At 45.7% G+C, this 16919-nt stretch overlaps 1 protein-coding gene across 3 annotated transcripts in view; it reads left to right on the top strand.

Moving 5' to 3' along the window:
* LOC135542078 (prickle-like protein 2) overlaps positions 1-16179 on the top strand; it is a 120276-nt gene extending 104097 nt beyond the window's left edge. For all 3 annotated transcript variants that reach the window (XM_064968718.1, XM_064968720.1, XM_064968719.1), the window contains 7 exons: positions 1104-1287; positions 5296-5409; positions 5576-5713; positions 7077-7280; positions 10881-11067; positions 12177-13025; positions 13272-16179. In XM_064968718.1, coding sequence (XP_064824790.1) covers positions 1104-1287; positions 5296-5409; positions 5576-5713; positions 7077-7280; positions 10881-11067; positions 12177-13025; positions 13272-14194 — 2599 coding nt within the window. In that variant the 3' untranslated portion in view covers positions 14195-16179. The remainder of the gene's footprint in view (positions 1-1103; positions 1288-5295; positions 5410-5575; positions 5714-7076; positions 7281-10880; positions 11068-12176; positions 13026-13271) is intronic.
* The last annotated feature ends 740 nt before the right edge of the window (positions 16180-16919 follow it).

The raw sequence follows: 16919 nt of genomic DNA, 5'->3' as shown, positions 1-16919 counted from the left end.
TCTGACCCTGTGCTGCCCACCAGGCGTCTGGCTGGATTATGGCTTTGGCTGCCTGAGGGGCAGCAGAGATTAGTGGATATGACCTGCAGGCTAGCACAATGTCTGCTGCTTACAGGGTCTGCTGCCCTAACAGAGGGCTTTCACCATGTGTATCTGTGTCTGGGTGTAGCCTAGTTCACTGCTTCAGTTTGTTCTGCTTTTTAAGAGGGGGGGCACAAGTCACATATACTATGCTTAGATTGAAAAGGACATAAAAACGAAAGAGCCACACTCTAACAAACATTAGCAATTGTTCTTCTGTATGCAAACAAAACGGATACCTTGTGTGGGTTTGTTAACCCGTTATCTGGTTCTTGATTAATGAGAACAGAGTTTTATCCTGTCTGGGCATCTGAGACAGTTTGAAGGTAACCTTGTAAAGACAGGAGGAGAAATGTGTATTTACAGTACTGCTTTCCATCACTGTCAGTTGCTTGGCGAATCATTTCCTTAACCGGTTTGTCATTATGTCCTCACTCGCGTTACCTAGAGAATTGTGGGAGCTAGAATGTCTCTGCGATCCTTCTTGCTCGGTGAGACGCGCGGCAGGAAGCCTTGACATTTGAACCCTGGCCCTTGAACTATTGTGGAGTTTAAATTTCATATGCTTCGTTGCTTTGCAATAGAAAACCCTCAAAACAAAGATAGACATTGGAAGAGTTCTGAACTCAACCCACATTTTGCCGTACGTACAAGACATATGTCCTGGTTAAACAGTGTTTAATATCACTATTCACTTTGACATGTGTCCACTCTAAGCTTTGCCTATGGATGGATAACTGTTGATCACTTTTTATCTTCCCTGAAGAAAGATCTGTGTCCATTGTAAGCTTTTCTAACTCGTCTCTGCTCTCTGTCCCCGTGTCCTGTAGGAAGATCTGTGTCCATTGTAAGCTTTTCTAACTCGTCTCTGCTCTCTGTCCCCGTGTCCTGTAGGAAGATCTGTGTCCATTGTAAGCTTTTCTAACTCGTCTCTGCTCTATGGCCCCGTGTCCTGTAGGAAGATCTGTGTCCATTGTAAGCTTTTCTAACTCGTCTCTGCTCTCTGTCCCCGTGTCCTGTAGGAAGATCTGTGTCCATTGTAAGTGCAGGCTTGAGGAGCATGTGATGACAGCCGTGCCTCTAGAGATGGAGAAGACCGTCACTAAGCTGATGTACGACTTCCAGAGGAACTCCACCTCAGACGACGACTCAGGCTGCGCGCTGGAGGAGTACGCCTGGGTGCCCCCGGGGCTCAAACCTGAACAGGTATGACAGATGGACACGCACACCGGGGAGTAGGGTTTGATTTCCCTCTGTGTTGGATCAAAGATTTATTCCCCGTCTTATGTTGCGTGTTTGGTGTTCAAGTAAAAGACGATTTGGTTTACAAGGATTACGTGACGGCGGGTTTTGAATTAATATCTAATTCCTTCTGCTTGCAAACTGTTTACTCGTGGTTTCAGAAGCCTGTTGTTGACTTTGCTAGGCTGGGATATGCAGAAACGCATGACATGGCCTGTGAGCATCCAAGAAACCGTCTTCACAAGGCCCTTGTGTACCGAAGGTGTGCGTGTGTGGGAGTTATCTTTTTATTATTAGACAATGAAACCTTTATACATAAGAGTTTCATTTTCTTGATGAACTGTTAGCAAGCCTTATTGCTTGTGCAATGGGGTGGTCAATACACTGTTAACTCATCCCCCATTTCAGTCGCGCAAGGCTGAGCACAGCCATTTTTCATCCCCAAGGGCCACGTGACCTCCAGTCAATTAAGCTCCACTTTAAAAGCAGCAGAACACCGGCCTGCCAAACTGGAGACTGGAGAGGATAGACTGACGGATGGCTTTCCAAAGCAGTAGGGCAGTGAGACTGGGAATGTTACCGTTAAATGAGAGGCTTTGCATTGAGGAAATAGGCTATAGTTTGTAGGATTTACTGCTGGTTGCATACTTATGTACATTGGATTTTCACGTATACAGTAAAGCTCTTCCAAACCTGACGTACAAGTCAGTCAAGTGATAGAAGTGTGTTTTTTGACCCTGCACGGTGGGGGGAGGAAACCCATTGAGGTACTTTTCAACGCCCTGCCCAGCCACAGAGGGAGATGGTGAATACCACCAGTTAATCTGTAGAATCTGAGCTCCATCCAGGTGTAGGTTTCTCCTCAGGGACACAGTCCCACTCCTCCATCAGGAGGAGCCTGCTATTCAGTCTCAACTGGTGTCAAGTCACCATTCTGTAACTACATATTTTAGCGGTCCACAAAGACTGTGGGAATAACTAAACATGATTTCCCCTTGCTCTGTAATGAATGTCTGGATTCGTGCAGTAACAAAATTGTATTAGCAATGTGAAACACAGAATTTCAGCTGTATTCCAGCCACAATAGTCATGCTTTTGTTATCTCTGAAACCAAGTATCAGAGTTTATTGGTTTTTAATTCAAAGGGAACTGAGTTTCCTGAACATTGCTTTTACTCATTTTTAATAGGACTGCCATTATTGGCCCAGCCAATATGCACTCTCTCTCTCTCTCGATGTCAGAGCTAATAAAATGTCAGGAAGTTGCCAGGATACGGGAAGCTGAGACCAAATATGTTACTAAAGCAGCCATTACTGATGTCTCTGCTGTTGAAGAGGCAGATCACGGAGTGTCACAAGAGATGGGGAAGAATCTGCTTTTGTCATCCAAGAGGATCTGGTACAAATCTTAAAGCTTTTATTATTTCATGCTTTTGTAGATGTAAAGATAACCTTTACACTTAGATTGAAGGAAATGGCAGTCTTACTATTTATTGTACTTTGGAATGGCAGTCCTCCCTTCTTGCCCATGTGTGGCAGGCTGTTGCCATGGTGTTTTTGTTAGTGTGATATGTCCAATAAACACTCACTGTTGCTTGTTATAGTGTGTCAGGATTGGTCTTTGGTTGTGTCCTAGACGCTGTCAGTCTCTCCCGTGAACGGAGATGAAAAACAGCTGTGGGGGAGGTTGGTTTCTAACATAAACCCTGCTATTAGATTTATCCTTTAAAAACTGTATATTCTCTGTATAATTAGAGAGAAGATTCAATCTGAGGCCATTTACACTGAACAAAAATATACAAGCAAGCTGTAAAGTTTCATGAACTGAAATAAAAGATCCCCGAAATGTTCCATATGCACAAAAAGCTTATTTCTCTCTGATTTTGTGCGCTAATTTGTTTACGTCCTTGTTAGTGAGACATTTCTCCTTTACCAATTTCTCCTTTACCATCCACCTGACAGGTGTGGCATATCAAGAAGCTGAATAAACAGCATGATCATTACACAGGTGCACCTTGTGTTGGACAATAAAATGTGCAGTTCTGTCACAAAACATAATGTCACAGATGTCTAAAGTTTTTAGGGAGGGTGCAGGAATGTATTCCAGAGCTTTTGCTAGAGAATGGAATGTTAATTTCTCAACTATAAGCTGCCTATAACATCATTTTAGAGAATTTGGCTCTACTTCCAACCAGCCTCACAACTGCAGACCACGTGTATCCATGCCAGCCCAGGACCTCCACATCCAGCTATTTCACCTGTGGGACATCTGGGAACAGCTACCCGGAGAGCTGATGAATCTCTGGGTTTGCAAAACCGAAGAATATCTGCACAAACTGTCAGAAACCATCTCATGGAAGCTCATCTGTGTACTCGTCATCCTCAGCAGGGTCTTGACCTGACTGCAGTTTGGTTTCGTAACCGACTTTAGTGGGCAAATGCTAACATTCAGTGGCCAATGGCACGCTGAAGAAGTGTGCTCTTCATGGATGAATCCCGGTTTTTACTGTACCGGGCAGATGGACACGAACACAATTGCTTTTTATCGATGGCAATTTGAAGGAGCGCAATTTGAATGCACTGAGATTCTGAGGCCCATTGCTGTGCTATTCATCCGTCGCCATCGCCTCATGTTTCAGCGTGATAATGCACAGCCCCATGTCGCAAGGATCTGTACACAATTCTTGGAAGCTAAAAATTCTCCAGTTCTTCCATGGCCTGCATTCTCACCAGACATGTCACCCATTGAGCATGTTTGGGATGCTCTGGATAGCCGTGTACGACCGCGTGTTCCTTCGCACAGCCATCGAAGAGTAGTGGGACATCATTCCACAGGTCACAATCAACAGCCTGATCAACTCTATGCGAAGGAGATGTGTCATGCTGCTTAAGGCAAATGGTGCTCACACCAGATACTGACTAATGAATTTGTTTAAATTGACTGATTTACTTATATGGACTGTAACTCAGTAAAATCTTTGAAATTGTTGCATGTTGCCTTTTTATGTTTTTGTTCAATGTCGTTTCTATGGCCCTAATTACGATTATTATTATTCCAATCTGCTCATCCTTACTGGCTCTGGGGGGTGTGAGACCGTTTCTCAGTACACCTTGTGTTATTTCCAAGAATCACAGATTTGCTGTCATAGAACATGTTGCAGAGTGTTTTGTTTTAAGTTTGGATGTCAGAGGCTTTCAATATCTATATATTTGTTGTTATTTTGTTGCAGTGAATAAATGCAGAAGGCGTCTTCATTATTCAGGGATATCCATATAGTTTTGGTGCCAGGCCCTTGGTACCGCACCCAAGGACAAAGCTGACAGGTTCCAGTCCAAAGATCCATTCATTAGATAGATGGGCCATTAAAATTGGCTACCTGTGGTCAGCACATATTAATTGCCTCTCCTGTACTTCTGGCGCCCTAATCTCTTCGTCTCTCGCTCTCTTTCCGTCTTCTGGCGCTCGATGCTCCTGAAATCACGGCCATTGATGAACACTGGTCCCGATTTTCTGCTTCCCCCTGTGTAACTCTGAAAGACTAATACATTTCACCAAGATGACATTAATTGTTGGCCGGCATAATGTAAAGAATGTAGCAGTCATTTTGAATAGCGAGATGAGCGTTACGCCTCTCTGACACACACACACACGGTTCATTACTGTAATTTACTGTATATGTATGTTCCTGTGGAAGGAGTTTCAAGTGGTAGTAACCACGTTTTGGTTACTAAATGATTCCATATGTGTTATTTCATAGAGTTGATGTCTTTACTATTATTCTACAGGGTAGAAAATAATAAAAAAAAGAAAAACCCTTGAATGAGTAGGTGTGTCCAAACTTTTGACATTTTCTTCCAATACTCATATAGCCTATAGGGTTCCAATAAATGTTAATTTGCCACTTATGGTCCAATCTCTGTGCCATGTCACTAGTGGTAGTGGCCTGACCAGCCCTGGTTTTTCTCCCGTCAGGTTCATCACTACTACAGCTCCCTGCCCGAGGACAAGGTTCCCTATGTGAACAGCCCAGGAGAGAAGCACCGCATCAAACAACTCCTCCATCAGCTGCCCCCACACGACAATGAGGTAAGACCCTTATCCCTCCTCCCGTCTGCCTCCAGGGCACACAGATATTGGGAAGGGGGTATTTGTCACCGTGACATCTTAACTCTCTAGTGTCTCTAACTCTGGATCATTTGTGTTTGTCTCTGCAGCCCTTTATTACATGTTGAATGATCTGTGTGTTTTCCAGGTGCGTTACTGTAACACTTTGGACGATGAAGAGAAGAGGGAGCTCAAACTCTTCAGTAACCAACGGAAACGGGAGAATCTGGGCCGCGGCAATGTGAGACCATTTCCCGTGACGATGACGGGAGCGATCTGTGAGCAGGTACGGTGACTCCGGTGGGAATGGGACTGGTTCACCCACAGGCGCTCACACGAGAAGGGCAGAGGTCGGACAGACACATGGTGGAGGTTATACAGGGGTGGCCATAGTTGGATGGATATGATAGAAATACGCGTATAGTCATCTCTCACACGAAAAAAACACATTACAAAAGTGATCAAAGAAAATACTGTATAGGCGAAGGACTCTCCTTTCTTTTGTGGTAGAATCTGACAGTACCCATCGACATTTCTGTCTTTTATTGTGATTCACCCCGTGAAGAGCTCAGCTGACATTTTAAAATAAGCTGATAAAAATGGAGCCTCACATTCAAGTCATGACCCAGCCTCTCAACTGTGGTAGATCTGCCTGTCTGTGTTTTCCCTCATCTCTCCCAGTAGCTTGGCCAGAACAAATGTCACACTGACACACTGATGGCTTATAGGATCCTTGATGCTGTGTTTTTGATCCCAACTCTTCACCTTACGTTATACTGTGCCTTGGAATGTACCTTCCAGATTTGATCTCCTGAAGGTACATCGCAGTCTAGATAAACAAATCTTGATGTTGCTTTAGTCTGCACCACATTGTTTTCATTCAGAAAAACACTCAGCCCCTAGTCATTCCCTTACTGACCTGAGGCAAGTTCTGCAGTGCTCTGTTATGCTTATGCCCAGTTTGTATCCATGTTTTACTCACTGTATTTCTTGCTAAGCAGACAACCACAGGAATGAGTGTGTAAGGAAGCAGATTACTCTAAGGGTGTGTATTGATTGAATTCCCTCCCCTGGCTGACCTCTATGCGTAACAGGTCTGTGTGCCAGTTCGATAATCTGATTCTTTTCACTCCCTTTCTGTCTCTGTCCCACCCCTCTAAATGTCCCTCTGTCTCATTCACACACTACCCCTCCTTTCTCCCCTCCCTACCATCTCTCAATGTCTCGCCCCCCACTCCCTGTACCTTTCTCCTCTTCAAATCTTCCTCTCCCTGCTTCCTTTTTCACTCCTCTACCATCTCTCTCTCTCTCTCCTCTACCATCTCTCTCTCTCCTCTACCATCTCTCTCTCTCCTCTACCATCTCTCTCTCTCCTCTACCATCTCTCTCTCTCTCTCCTCTACCATCTCTCTCTCTCTCTCCTCTACCATCTCTCTCTCTCTCTCTCTCCTCTACCATCTCTCTCTCCTCTACCATCTCTCTCTCTCTCCTCTACCATCTCTCTCTCTCCTCTACCATCTCTCTCTCCTCTACCATCTCTCTCTCTCTCTCTCCTCTACCATCTCTCTCTCTCTCTCTCTCCTCTACCATCTCTCTCCTCTACCATCTCTCTCTCTCTCTCTCCTCTACCATCTCTCTGTCTCTACCAGTGTGGAGGGCAGATAAACGGAGGTGACATTGCAGTGTTTGCGTCGCGGGCGGGCCACGGCGTGTGTTGGCACCCTGGCTGCTTCGTGTGCAGCATGTGTGACGAGCTGCTGGTGGACCTCATCTACTTCTACCAGGAAGGGAAGATCTACTGTGGTCGGCACCACGCAGAGAGACTCAAACCACGCTGTTCTGCCTGCGACGAGGTAGGAGCAGAACCCTGCTAAACACAAATCACATTGTATTGGTCACATGAGCTGAATACAACGGGTGTAGACATAACAGTGAAATGTTTACTTATGAGCCCATTCCCAAAAGTGCAGATATTTGCTAAATTAAAAAAATCAATAGTAACACAATAAAAACAACAACAACCATGCTATATAAATTCCCTTTTCAGGACCCTGTCTTTCAAACATAATTTGTTAAAATCCAAATACCTTCACAGATCTTCTTTGTAAAGGGTTTAAACACTGTTTCCCATGCTTGTTCAATGACCAATAAACAATTAATGAACATGCACCTGTGGAACGGTCGTTAAGACACTAACAGCTTACAGACAGTAGGCAATTAATGTCACAGTTATAACAACTCAGGACACTAAAGAGACCTTTCTACTGACTCTGAAAAACACCAAAAGAAAGATGCCCAGAGTCCCTGCTCATCTGTGTGAACGTGCCTTTGGCGTGCTGCAAGGAGGCATGAGGACTGCAGATGTGGCCAGGGCAATAAATTGCAACGTCAGTACTGTGAGACGTCTAAGACAGTGCTACAGGGAGACAGGACGGACAGCTGATCGTCCTCCCAGTGGCAGACCACGTGTAACAACACCTGCACAGGATTGGCACATCCGAGCATCACACCTACGGGACAGGTACAGGATGGCAACAACAACTGCCCGAGTTACACCAGGTACGCACAATCCCTCCATCAGTGCTCAGACTGTCCGCAATAGGCTGAGAGAGGCTGGACTGAGGACTTGTATGCCTGTTGTAAGGCAGGTCCTCACGAGACATCACTGGCAACAACGTCGCCTATGGGCAACAACCCACCGTCGCTGGACCAGACAGGACTGGCAAAAAGTGCTCTTCACTGACGAGCTGCGGTTTTGTCTCACCATGGGGGATGGTCAGATATGCGTTTATCGTCGAAGGAATGAGCGTGGATGCGGAGGGTCCGTCATGGTCTGGGGCGGTGTGTCACAGCATCATCGGACTGAGCTTGTTGTCATTGCAGGCAGTCTCAACGCTGTGCGTTACAGGGAAGACATTTTCCTCCCTCATGTGGTACCCTTCCTGCAGGCTCATCCTGACGTGACCCTCCAGCATGACAATGCCACCAGCCAAACTGCTCGTTTTTTGTGCGTGATTTCCTGCAAGGCCGGAATGTCAGTGTTCTGCCATTGACAGTGAGAGGACGTTTCTTTTTTGCTGAGTGTACAAGGAGTACCAGAACAGTGTCAATGTGCAGGGGTACGAGGTAGTTGAGGTAATACAGTATGTAGGGGTAAAAGTGACTCAGCAATCAGGATAGAGTCGCAGCAGTGTGTATGAGCGTATGTAGTGTGTTGGAGTGTCGGTGTAGTGGGTAGTCTAGTGAGTGTGCATAGAGCCAGTGCAAGGGAGTCAGTGCAAATCAATTAAGATGAATGAATAAATAAATTAGGTGGTCAATGTAAATAGTCCTGGTAGAAATGTGATTAACTGTTCAGCAGGCTTATTGCCTGGGAGTAGAAGCTGTTAAGAAGGCTTTTGGTTCCAGACTTGGTGCTCCGGTATCGCATGTTGTGCGGTAGCAGGGAGAACAGTCTATGACTTGGGTGGCTGGAGTCTGACAATTTGAAGGGCCTTCCTCTGACACCACCTGGTATAGAGGTTCTGGATGGCAGGGAGTTCGGCCCCAGTGATGTACTGGGTTGTAAGCACTACCCTCTGTAGCACCTTACAGCTGGATGCCGAGCAGTTGCCATACCAAACGGGGATGCAGCCCATCAAGATGCTCTTAATGGTGCAGCTGTATAACGTTTTGAGGATCTGAGGGCCCATACTGAATCTTTTCAGCCTCCTGAGAGGGAAGAGGCATTGTCGTGCCCTCTTCACAACTATGTTGGTGTGTTTGGACCATGATAGGTCCTTAGTGATGTGGACACAGAGAAACTTGAAGCTCTCAACCCGCTCCACTACAGCTCGTCGATGTGAATGGAGGCGTGTTCGGTCCTCCGTTTCCTGTAGTCCACAAAAAGCTCCTTTTGTCTTGCTCACATTGAGGGAGAGCTTGTTGTCCTGGCACCACACTTCCAGGTCTCTGACCTCCCTATAGGCTGTCTCAATGTTGTTGGTGATTGTCTGTCGTCATCTGGAAACTTAATGATGGTGTTGGAGTTGTCTGCGGCCACACAGTCGTGGGTGAACAAAGCATGTGTGTCCATGTATGCTGATGATTCAACCATATACGCATCAGCAACCACAGCTAATGAAGTCACTGAAACCCTTAACAAAGAGTTGCAGTCTGTTTTGGAATGGGTGGCCAGTAATAAACTGGTCCAGAACATCTCTAAAACTAAGAGCATTGTATTTGGTGCAAATCATTGCCTAAGTGTTAGACCTCGGGTGACTCTGGTAATGAATGGCGTGGCTGTTGAACAAGTTGAGGAGACTAAATGACTTGGTGTTACCTTAGATTGTAAACTGTCATGGTCAAAACATATAGATTCAATGTTTGGAAAGAGAAGGTCTTGCTTTTTTTGTCATCACACTCCAAGAAGCGAGTCCTGCAGGCTCTATTTGTTAATCTTATTTTGATTGTTGTCCAGTCATATGGTCAAGTGCAGCAAGAAAAATCTGCAGCTGGCCCAGAACAGAGCCACACGTCTTGGTCTTCATTGTAATCAGAGGGATAATATTAGTGCTATGTCTCTCTTGGCTTAGAGTTGAGGAAAGATTGACTGTGTCACTTCTTGGTTTTACAAGAAACGTGTTGGGAATTCCAAATGGATTGCATAGGTAACTTACACACTGACACACACACTTACCCCACCAGGGGCGTTTTCAGTCCCCAGGTCCAGAACAAATGAAAGGAAACGTACAGTATTCCACAGAGGCATGAGTGTAACCATCTTCCATCTCATATAGCGCGAGTGAACAGAGAGCCTGTTTTTTTTTTAATCTAATAAAGCGATACTTGAAGTCTTCACGGCACAACTCCTCTCCCCATGTGACCTACTTGTTGTGTGCATGTACTCACATGTATGTGTAGCTGATAGATGCACACACACACACTACATGTTCATGTTTTTAAATGTATGTGAATTGTAAAGTTTTTCGTTTTGTGCCTGGCCCCAGCAATCCTCTCTGAGACTCAAACATGTCTAGGCCTTTCCATACTCATCCACACACATAACAGAAGTACAACAAATAGTATGTTGACTACTATAAGGGCTAGTGACACTAACTGCCATGTAAAACAGTAGATGGTTTAAATATAGGCCTCCTCTGTTTTCCTATCTGGTATCTTGAAATACAGTGCTATAACATGGGAATAATTAAACATGGATTTTCAGTAGATCTCCATACACACGATCCCAAAGAGGGGACAGAGTGGATGGTGTAATACAGTAGGACAGTGTCTGTCAGTATGGGGAGGGATAAGAGAGAGGGCTACGGTAGCAGACAGCCAGGCCTTTGAGCCTTTGTCCTGTCATTCTCTGTAATAGGGTGAACAGGGCCTCTCACCTCAGAGAAAAGCAGCATGATAAAGGATACCGTCCTCATCCCTCTCTCCTCTCTTCCCTCTCTCTCCGTCTGTAGATCATCTTTGCGGACGAGTGCACGGAGGCGGAGGGCAGGCACTGGCACATGAAGCACTTCTGCTGTTTCGAGTGTGAGACGGTGCTGGGCGGCCAGCGGTACATCATGAAGGAGGGCCGGCCCTACTGCTGCAGCTGTTTCGAGTCCCTCTACGCAGAGTACTGTGACTCCTGTGGGGAGCACATTGGTACGCCGCGCATCCACCAGAGCCAACGCAGGGCCCTCCATCCGACAACACGAGCTGTAATCTAGAGAGCGAAAGCACTAGCATCCGTCAAGCAAGACAAATAGGACGCAATTTCAGTAATATTAAGAAGAACAGAGGACTGATCTGGATTTAGCTTGGAGAAACATTTCAGGGAGAAATATGCATGGCTGCAAAGATTACATGCTTTTGGTAGAATTTAACCGTCTATGATTTAACGCAACACTGGCATGCAGATACCTCACGGCACGGATACAAGTAGCGTCTTTTAAAACAGACTAGATGAACTCAGCAGCGTTTTCACAAAGGGGGAAAGATCATTTGATCTACAAGATTCAGTAGATATACATTTTCACAAGGTCATTTTCTCTACGTATAACCAAACCAAGCAGGACAACTTGTCACAGGGTAAACCGAGCGCCTTATCACCAGTGGGGCCAGTGCCACCTCTGTGCTTTCCTCTCAGTCCAGAGAGCCGCTTGCTTATCCCTCAACAGGATCCCAGGCTGTGATCTGGCACGGCCCTCAGCAAACAGACATGCAGCTCTGTAATTATTTGTTATACAGGATACAGAAAGTATTTGAGTAATACTGATTATAAATTGAAACCATCAGAAACCATTTGAAACCAGATGGCAGCCATTAGCCGAGGACTGTTCTCCCTGGCAACTGCAAACATACTTCAAATGCAATGCATGTTACATAATGAGTTTAACCCTAAACTGTGTTGTAAAAGTGTTGTAGCCCCAGGGCCTTTCTTCACTCAGGTTTACTTAGAACTTCCAACTCATTTCCTATTAAAATGGAGTTGGAACATTTTCCAGTTTATGGACGATATCTATATCTTTTGATAAGGGAGTTCTCCCTCTAGAGTTATTTAGCTGATGTTTTGTATTTGATTAGCCTTAATTTGCCTTGCTGCTTATAGCACTTTATCTTTCACATTCCGCACCTACAGTATTTCCACAATGATTAGTCTTGGTGGTTCTCTGTTGCAGGCATTGACTCATTAGAGAGCAAAAGAGTAAAGATTATTGGGTCCTTTCCATTAACATTTTGGCCTATAAGTGTTTTTCCCCTCTGTCCCTCAGGCATTGACCAGGGCCAGATGACATATGACGGGCAGCACTGGCACGCCACAGAGGGCTGTTTCTGCTGTGCCCGCTGTAAGAACTCCCTCTTAGGTCGCCCCTTCCTGCCCAAACATGGACAGATCTTCTGCTCGCGCTCCTGCAGCCTGGGGGAGGAGCCTAACGGGTCAGACTCCTCAGACTCCGCCTTCCAGAGCGCACGCTCCACTCGAGAGTCCCGCCGCAGCTCCAAGGCTGGAAAGAACGGGGGTCAGGCAGGGAGGTGTTCGGGTGAGGTGGACCCTCTCTCCTTACAGATGGACCTGCTGAGTCTGTCCAGCCAGACGCCCAGTTTGACCCGCGAGCCGCCTGCATGGAAGAGCCAGGGACAGGGGCGTGACACGTACCCCTACGAGGGCCGATCAGACCCCACTGCAACACCCACCGCTCTCCATCTGCTCAGCCAATGCAATGTCAGGACTGCATATAACTCCACCTCCCCCGGGCAGGGCAACCAACCAAACCACAGGTCCAAGGAGACGGGTGTCACCAAGAGGCCGCCCATCTCAGCCCTCAAAGGCCGCTCTATGAATGAGAACTGGTTCCATCAGAGTTCAGAGGACTACTATCCCCCCAAACTGAAACCCCAGCAAAGCTTTGACGTACCCCACGGCTTGTCCTACCACAACGGCTTCTCTGACAAGCGCTCGGTCAGTCTGCATGTATTCCAGAGGGACAGGGAGGTGGGGCCTCCCCAGATGGGGCGCAGCAGGAACCCCATCAGCGCACTTAGCTTCACGGAGCAGCTCACTCCCTTAGAGCAGACACCCAGGGTTTCCATGGAGTCACTGGCCCTGTCCAACGCTACAGGTAACTCTTCCAGATTCACCATGTAGGGAAGATGAATTAATGTGATTGTATTTGAAGCAATATATTTAACTGCTTAGGACTTTTATTTCTCACAGAATACTGCAACTGATCCAAAGCTAATTACATACTCTATGCCTTTCTCATAATTATGTCAATGGTTATGAGATTTATTGATGTAATAATGATACCAATGAGGATAACTGATGAAGTTAACCACTGACTAACCTGCCTGTTGTTTCTCTGAAGGAACGTCAGCAGATGGAGGAGGGAAGCGCCAGGAGCACCTGTCTCGTTTCTCCATGCCAGACCTGAGCAAAGACTCTGGCATGAACGTGTCAGAGAAGAGCAACATGGGCACCCTCAACTCCTCGGTCCAGTTCCACAGCTCTGACTCCATGCACAGCCTCACCTCAGGCCAGCCCTACATGGAGCTGGAGCCCCCAGTGCAGGTGCAGTATCCTCTGCAGTACTGTGAGCCCCCAGGCCTGGGGATGGGCATGAGCCACCTGCCAGCCGGCTTCACCTACCAGGAGGAGGACAGGGTCAGCCTGGTGAGCAGCGCCAACGCTGCCCGCCTCCCGCCCATCAGCGAGCGCACGCGGAGACGAGGAGAGGGCCCGGGCATGGCTGCCCCTGAAGACACCCCTCAGCGCCGGAGACACAATCACCACCGCCCCCGTCGCTCCAGACGCTCCCGCTCGGAGAACGCCCTGCACCTGGCCGCTGAGCGCAGGGAGAGGCCCCAGCTGAGAGTCAGAGAGGACTATGACCAGTTTCCCCCTCCGCGGGGCGCAAGGGACACATTTGGGAGTGCAGGGGGGAGGTGCAGGGGGCCGGAGCCATTCAGGCAGTGCCCTCGCACCACCTCTGACCTCACCCTGCAGAAGCCCAGTGCCCACCGCCGTCTCGCCGGGCCCTACTCCTGGGACGACTACGAGGATGAGGACGAGTGGTGCTCCACCTGCTCTTCATCGTCTGAGTCTGAGGACGAGGGTTACTTCCTGGGAGAGCCCATTCCTAGGCCTGTGCAGCTGAGGTACCTGAGCAGCCAGGAGCTCCTCCACAAGTACAGCTCCACGGGGGTGGGCGGACCGCACCAAATGAGTGGCAGAGGGGGACAGCTGCACACCCGCAAACGCCGGAAAAGCAAGAACTGCATAATCTCTTAAAATTCGCACCATGGAAAGAGTCAAGAGAAAGTGCCCTCCCTCCCCCAGTATAAATTAACATAGTTAATCTGTTCAGAAAAGAGAAACAGACTTCTGAAGTTGTTGAGTATTGTGAGGTTGACAGTGTTTTGATATGCAGTTGGGTAAACGGTTGACAGCACAAATGTTTTGCATGTTTATCCATTTAATGTTTCAGAACAAGTTATCCTGATTATTGATTATATTTCTCTGACTCTCACACTGCACTCTGCTTGTCTGTCACCATATTTATCAAAGCCAACGGGCAATCGTAATAATAATGTCATTTCCATGCAGCAACAGTAAGGTACAGACAATTCAGTAAGGTCTAGCTTTTTCATGCAATGTGATTTAGGTATATACCAGTGTACTCAAGTTTATAGGCTGTACTGTATATAAGTAAATGAATGAATAAATTCACTAAATTAAGGAAGCAATGTAAATACTATGTAAATGAGGTCCCACATATTTTTATATTTTGTATGGATAGAATCATTTATGTATTGAATATCTATAATGTAGGAATAGAAAATGCAGGTCCGTAATTTGTTGATGTGGTCCTGCATTGGAATAAAATAGTATTTCAGACCGAGATTGACAGGTGTCCGTTCCCTCACTAGAGACTGGTGTGTTCGTGTGATCATTTGTCTGACAGTGAACAGTCACCCTCTCCATCTGCTCAACACATAAATGAATGAAAACGTGACGAAAGCGCTGATTAAAAAGTCACCCCTCAGTAAATGTCATTTCCCCCATGAGGTCATGAAGTGATAGAAATACTGTGACTATTGGGCCTTTGTGGCATTGTTTGCAAACAGATGTCTGTGAGCTGTAACTGAACTGATCATATAAACCCAGATCATTTGCTGCTGATGCATCTCTATGGATTAACGCATGAATAACTATGGATGGGATTCAAATGGGCTTTACTGAAGTACAATTTGTAATTCACAAGCTATCTCCTCAATGAATACAACCTTTACATTCAAAACAACAGGAGTAGTTTACTTCTCTCATCGTTTTAATTCTCTACATTTACACTTAAATGAGCTCCAGGTCAAGTTTGTGTTTGAAAGGTGAAGTGACAGGGTTCTAAATTGGCTCGTGTCTGATGTCCGTGTGGTCAGAGAATTACAGTAGCTAAGACTCTGGCCCCGTAAACTGGGTGGACTCTAGTCCACCCCCTCCCTTCTACTGCAGGTCTCAAAACCAGGTATTTAACTACACACACTAGATTAAAAGTGAGTGAAGACCAATCCCAATGGGCACATATGTCAATTCAACGTCTAGTTTTGATTTACATTTGGTTGTCAACTAATGTGAAATCAAAACAATCACATCATTGGATTTAGGTCAAATGTGCCAAAAATACAAAATTCCCTTACGCAGATTACTTTTTGCAAATCCAATTCATTTTCCACATTGGTTCAACGTCGTCATATTGATTTTGCCCAGGGGGATGCTACTGACATGTTGGGTGAATTAGTGTGTTTATGTGGGTTCCTTTAGGTAGCATGTCTTCCAGTGTTCATATATACTTTGCGGTGGTCAGGAGTTTTCATTTTGTTGACTGTTATGACCAAAACAGCTGCACAAACATGAGACACATTACTGTCCTGACAACTGAGCGATTATGTATTTTTTTTTTTTGCCTTTTTTACTAGGCCACTGGTGTCATGCCCAGATTTGTCTTGTTTTTTTGTATTTCTCAGTTATCAAATGAATTACTAAACTTGATTTTTAAGCCCACGGTATATCATCATTGTTTGCAAAAATGATTTGTCAGCTGTATTTTACAGAGGGGGCACACTGACTGGACTAGGTGCAGGAGGAGGAGTGAGTAGAGTGACACACACAGCGTTTGATTTGATTTGAGCGGTGATGGGTAGGAGGTTTGTTTGTAAATTAATGTGATCAAGCTATGTAGCCAATTGATTCCTTCTTGATTAATAAATATATCACAAATGTTTTGTTGTTTCTCTGTAATACTAGCCACCAAGCAATTTTATGAAGTTAGATTTAACTAGCCAGCTAGATAAGTTCCCAATCTTCCAACATAACTAGCCACCAAGCCATTTCAGGCTATCAATCAATTTAGAGTAGCTTGTCTAACTATCTTAGCTGGCATGCCTGCTAGCAAACTTGCTAGACTTTAGAAAAGCAAGCAATTGCTAAATGAACTCAAACTCCCATTACCTTCAATCTTTTACCTAGATCTGACCAGAAAAGCTTCTTTACTTGGTTTAAATGACAATTGAACAGGTAAAGAGATGCTTAGGTAACCTATGCAGAACAATAGACATATTTATTTACATATAATTAGGCGTAATGATTATGGCTTTAGATTTCAGGAAGAAGCTGTTTCAGGTGTTTGAAAAATGCAAAAATCTCTGCATCACCCCGCCTCCATCGTCACATACTTCTTCCCCCCTCTAAAATAATGGGTGCATGACGCCCCTGCTGCCACTGCCTAACTCATACCTGGAGAGATGCTCATTGTCACTGCATCATTGTTTCCAAAGTAATGAGTCTTGGAAAACAAAACTAAAACGCCTTGATCTCCAGTCATCTGCGTATTGATCTAACTGAACACCTGGCTTCCATTCAAAGGGTAGCAGAAGCTCATTTCAAACTCATCAGAGCACAGTCTTACTTCATCAACCCAACCCATATATTCATTCACATATTAATGAATTGATTTCTTCTC

The sequence above is a fragment of the Oncorhynchus masou genome, chromosome 6, assembly GCF_036934945.1.
Source record: "Oncorhynchus masou masou isolate Uvic2021 chromosome 6, UVic_Omas_1.1, whole genome shotgun sequence".
In the NCBI taxonomy this organism is placed as follows: Eukaryota; Metazoa; Chordata; class Actinopteri; order Salmoniformes; family Salmonidae; genus Oncorhynchus; species Oncorhynchus masou.
The sequence above is the reverse complement of the archived record's forward strand: the minus strand, read 5'-3'. Positions and strand labels throughout refer to the sequence as shown.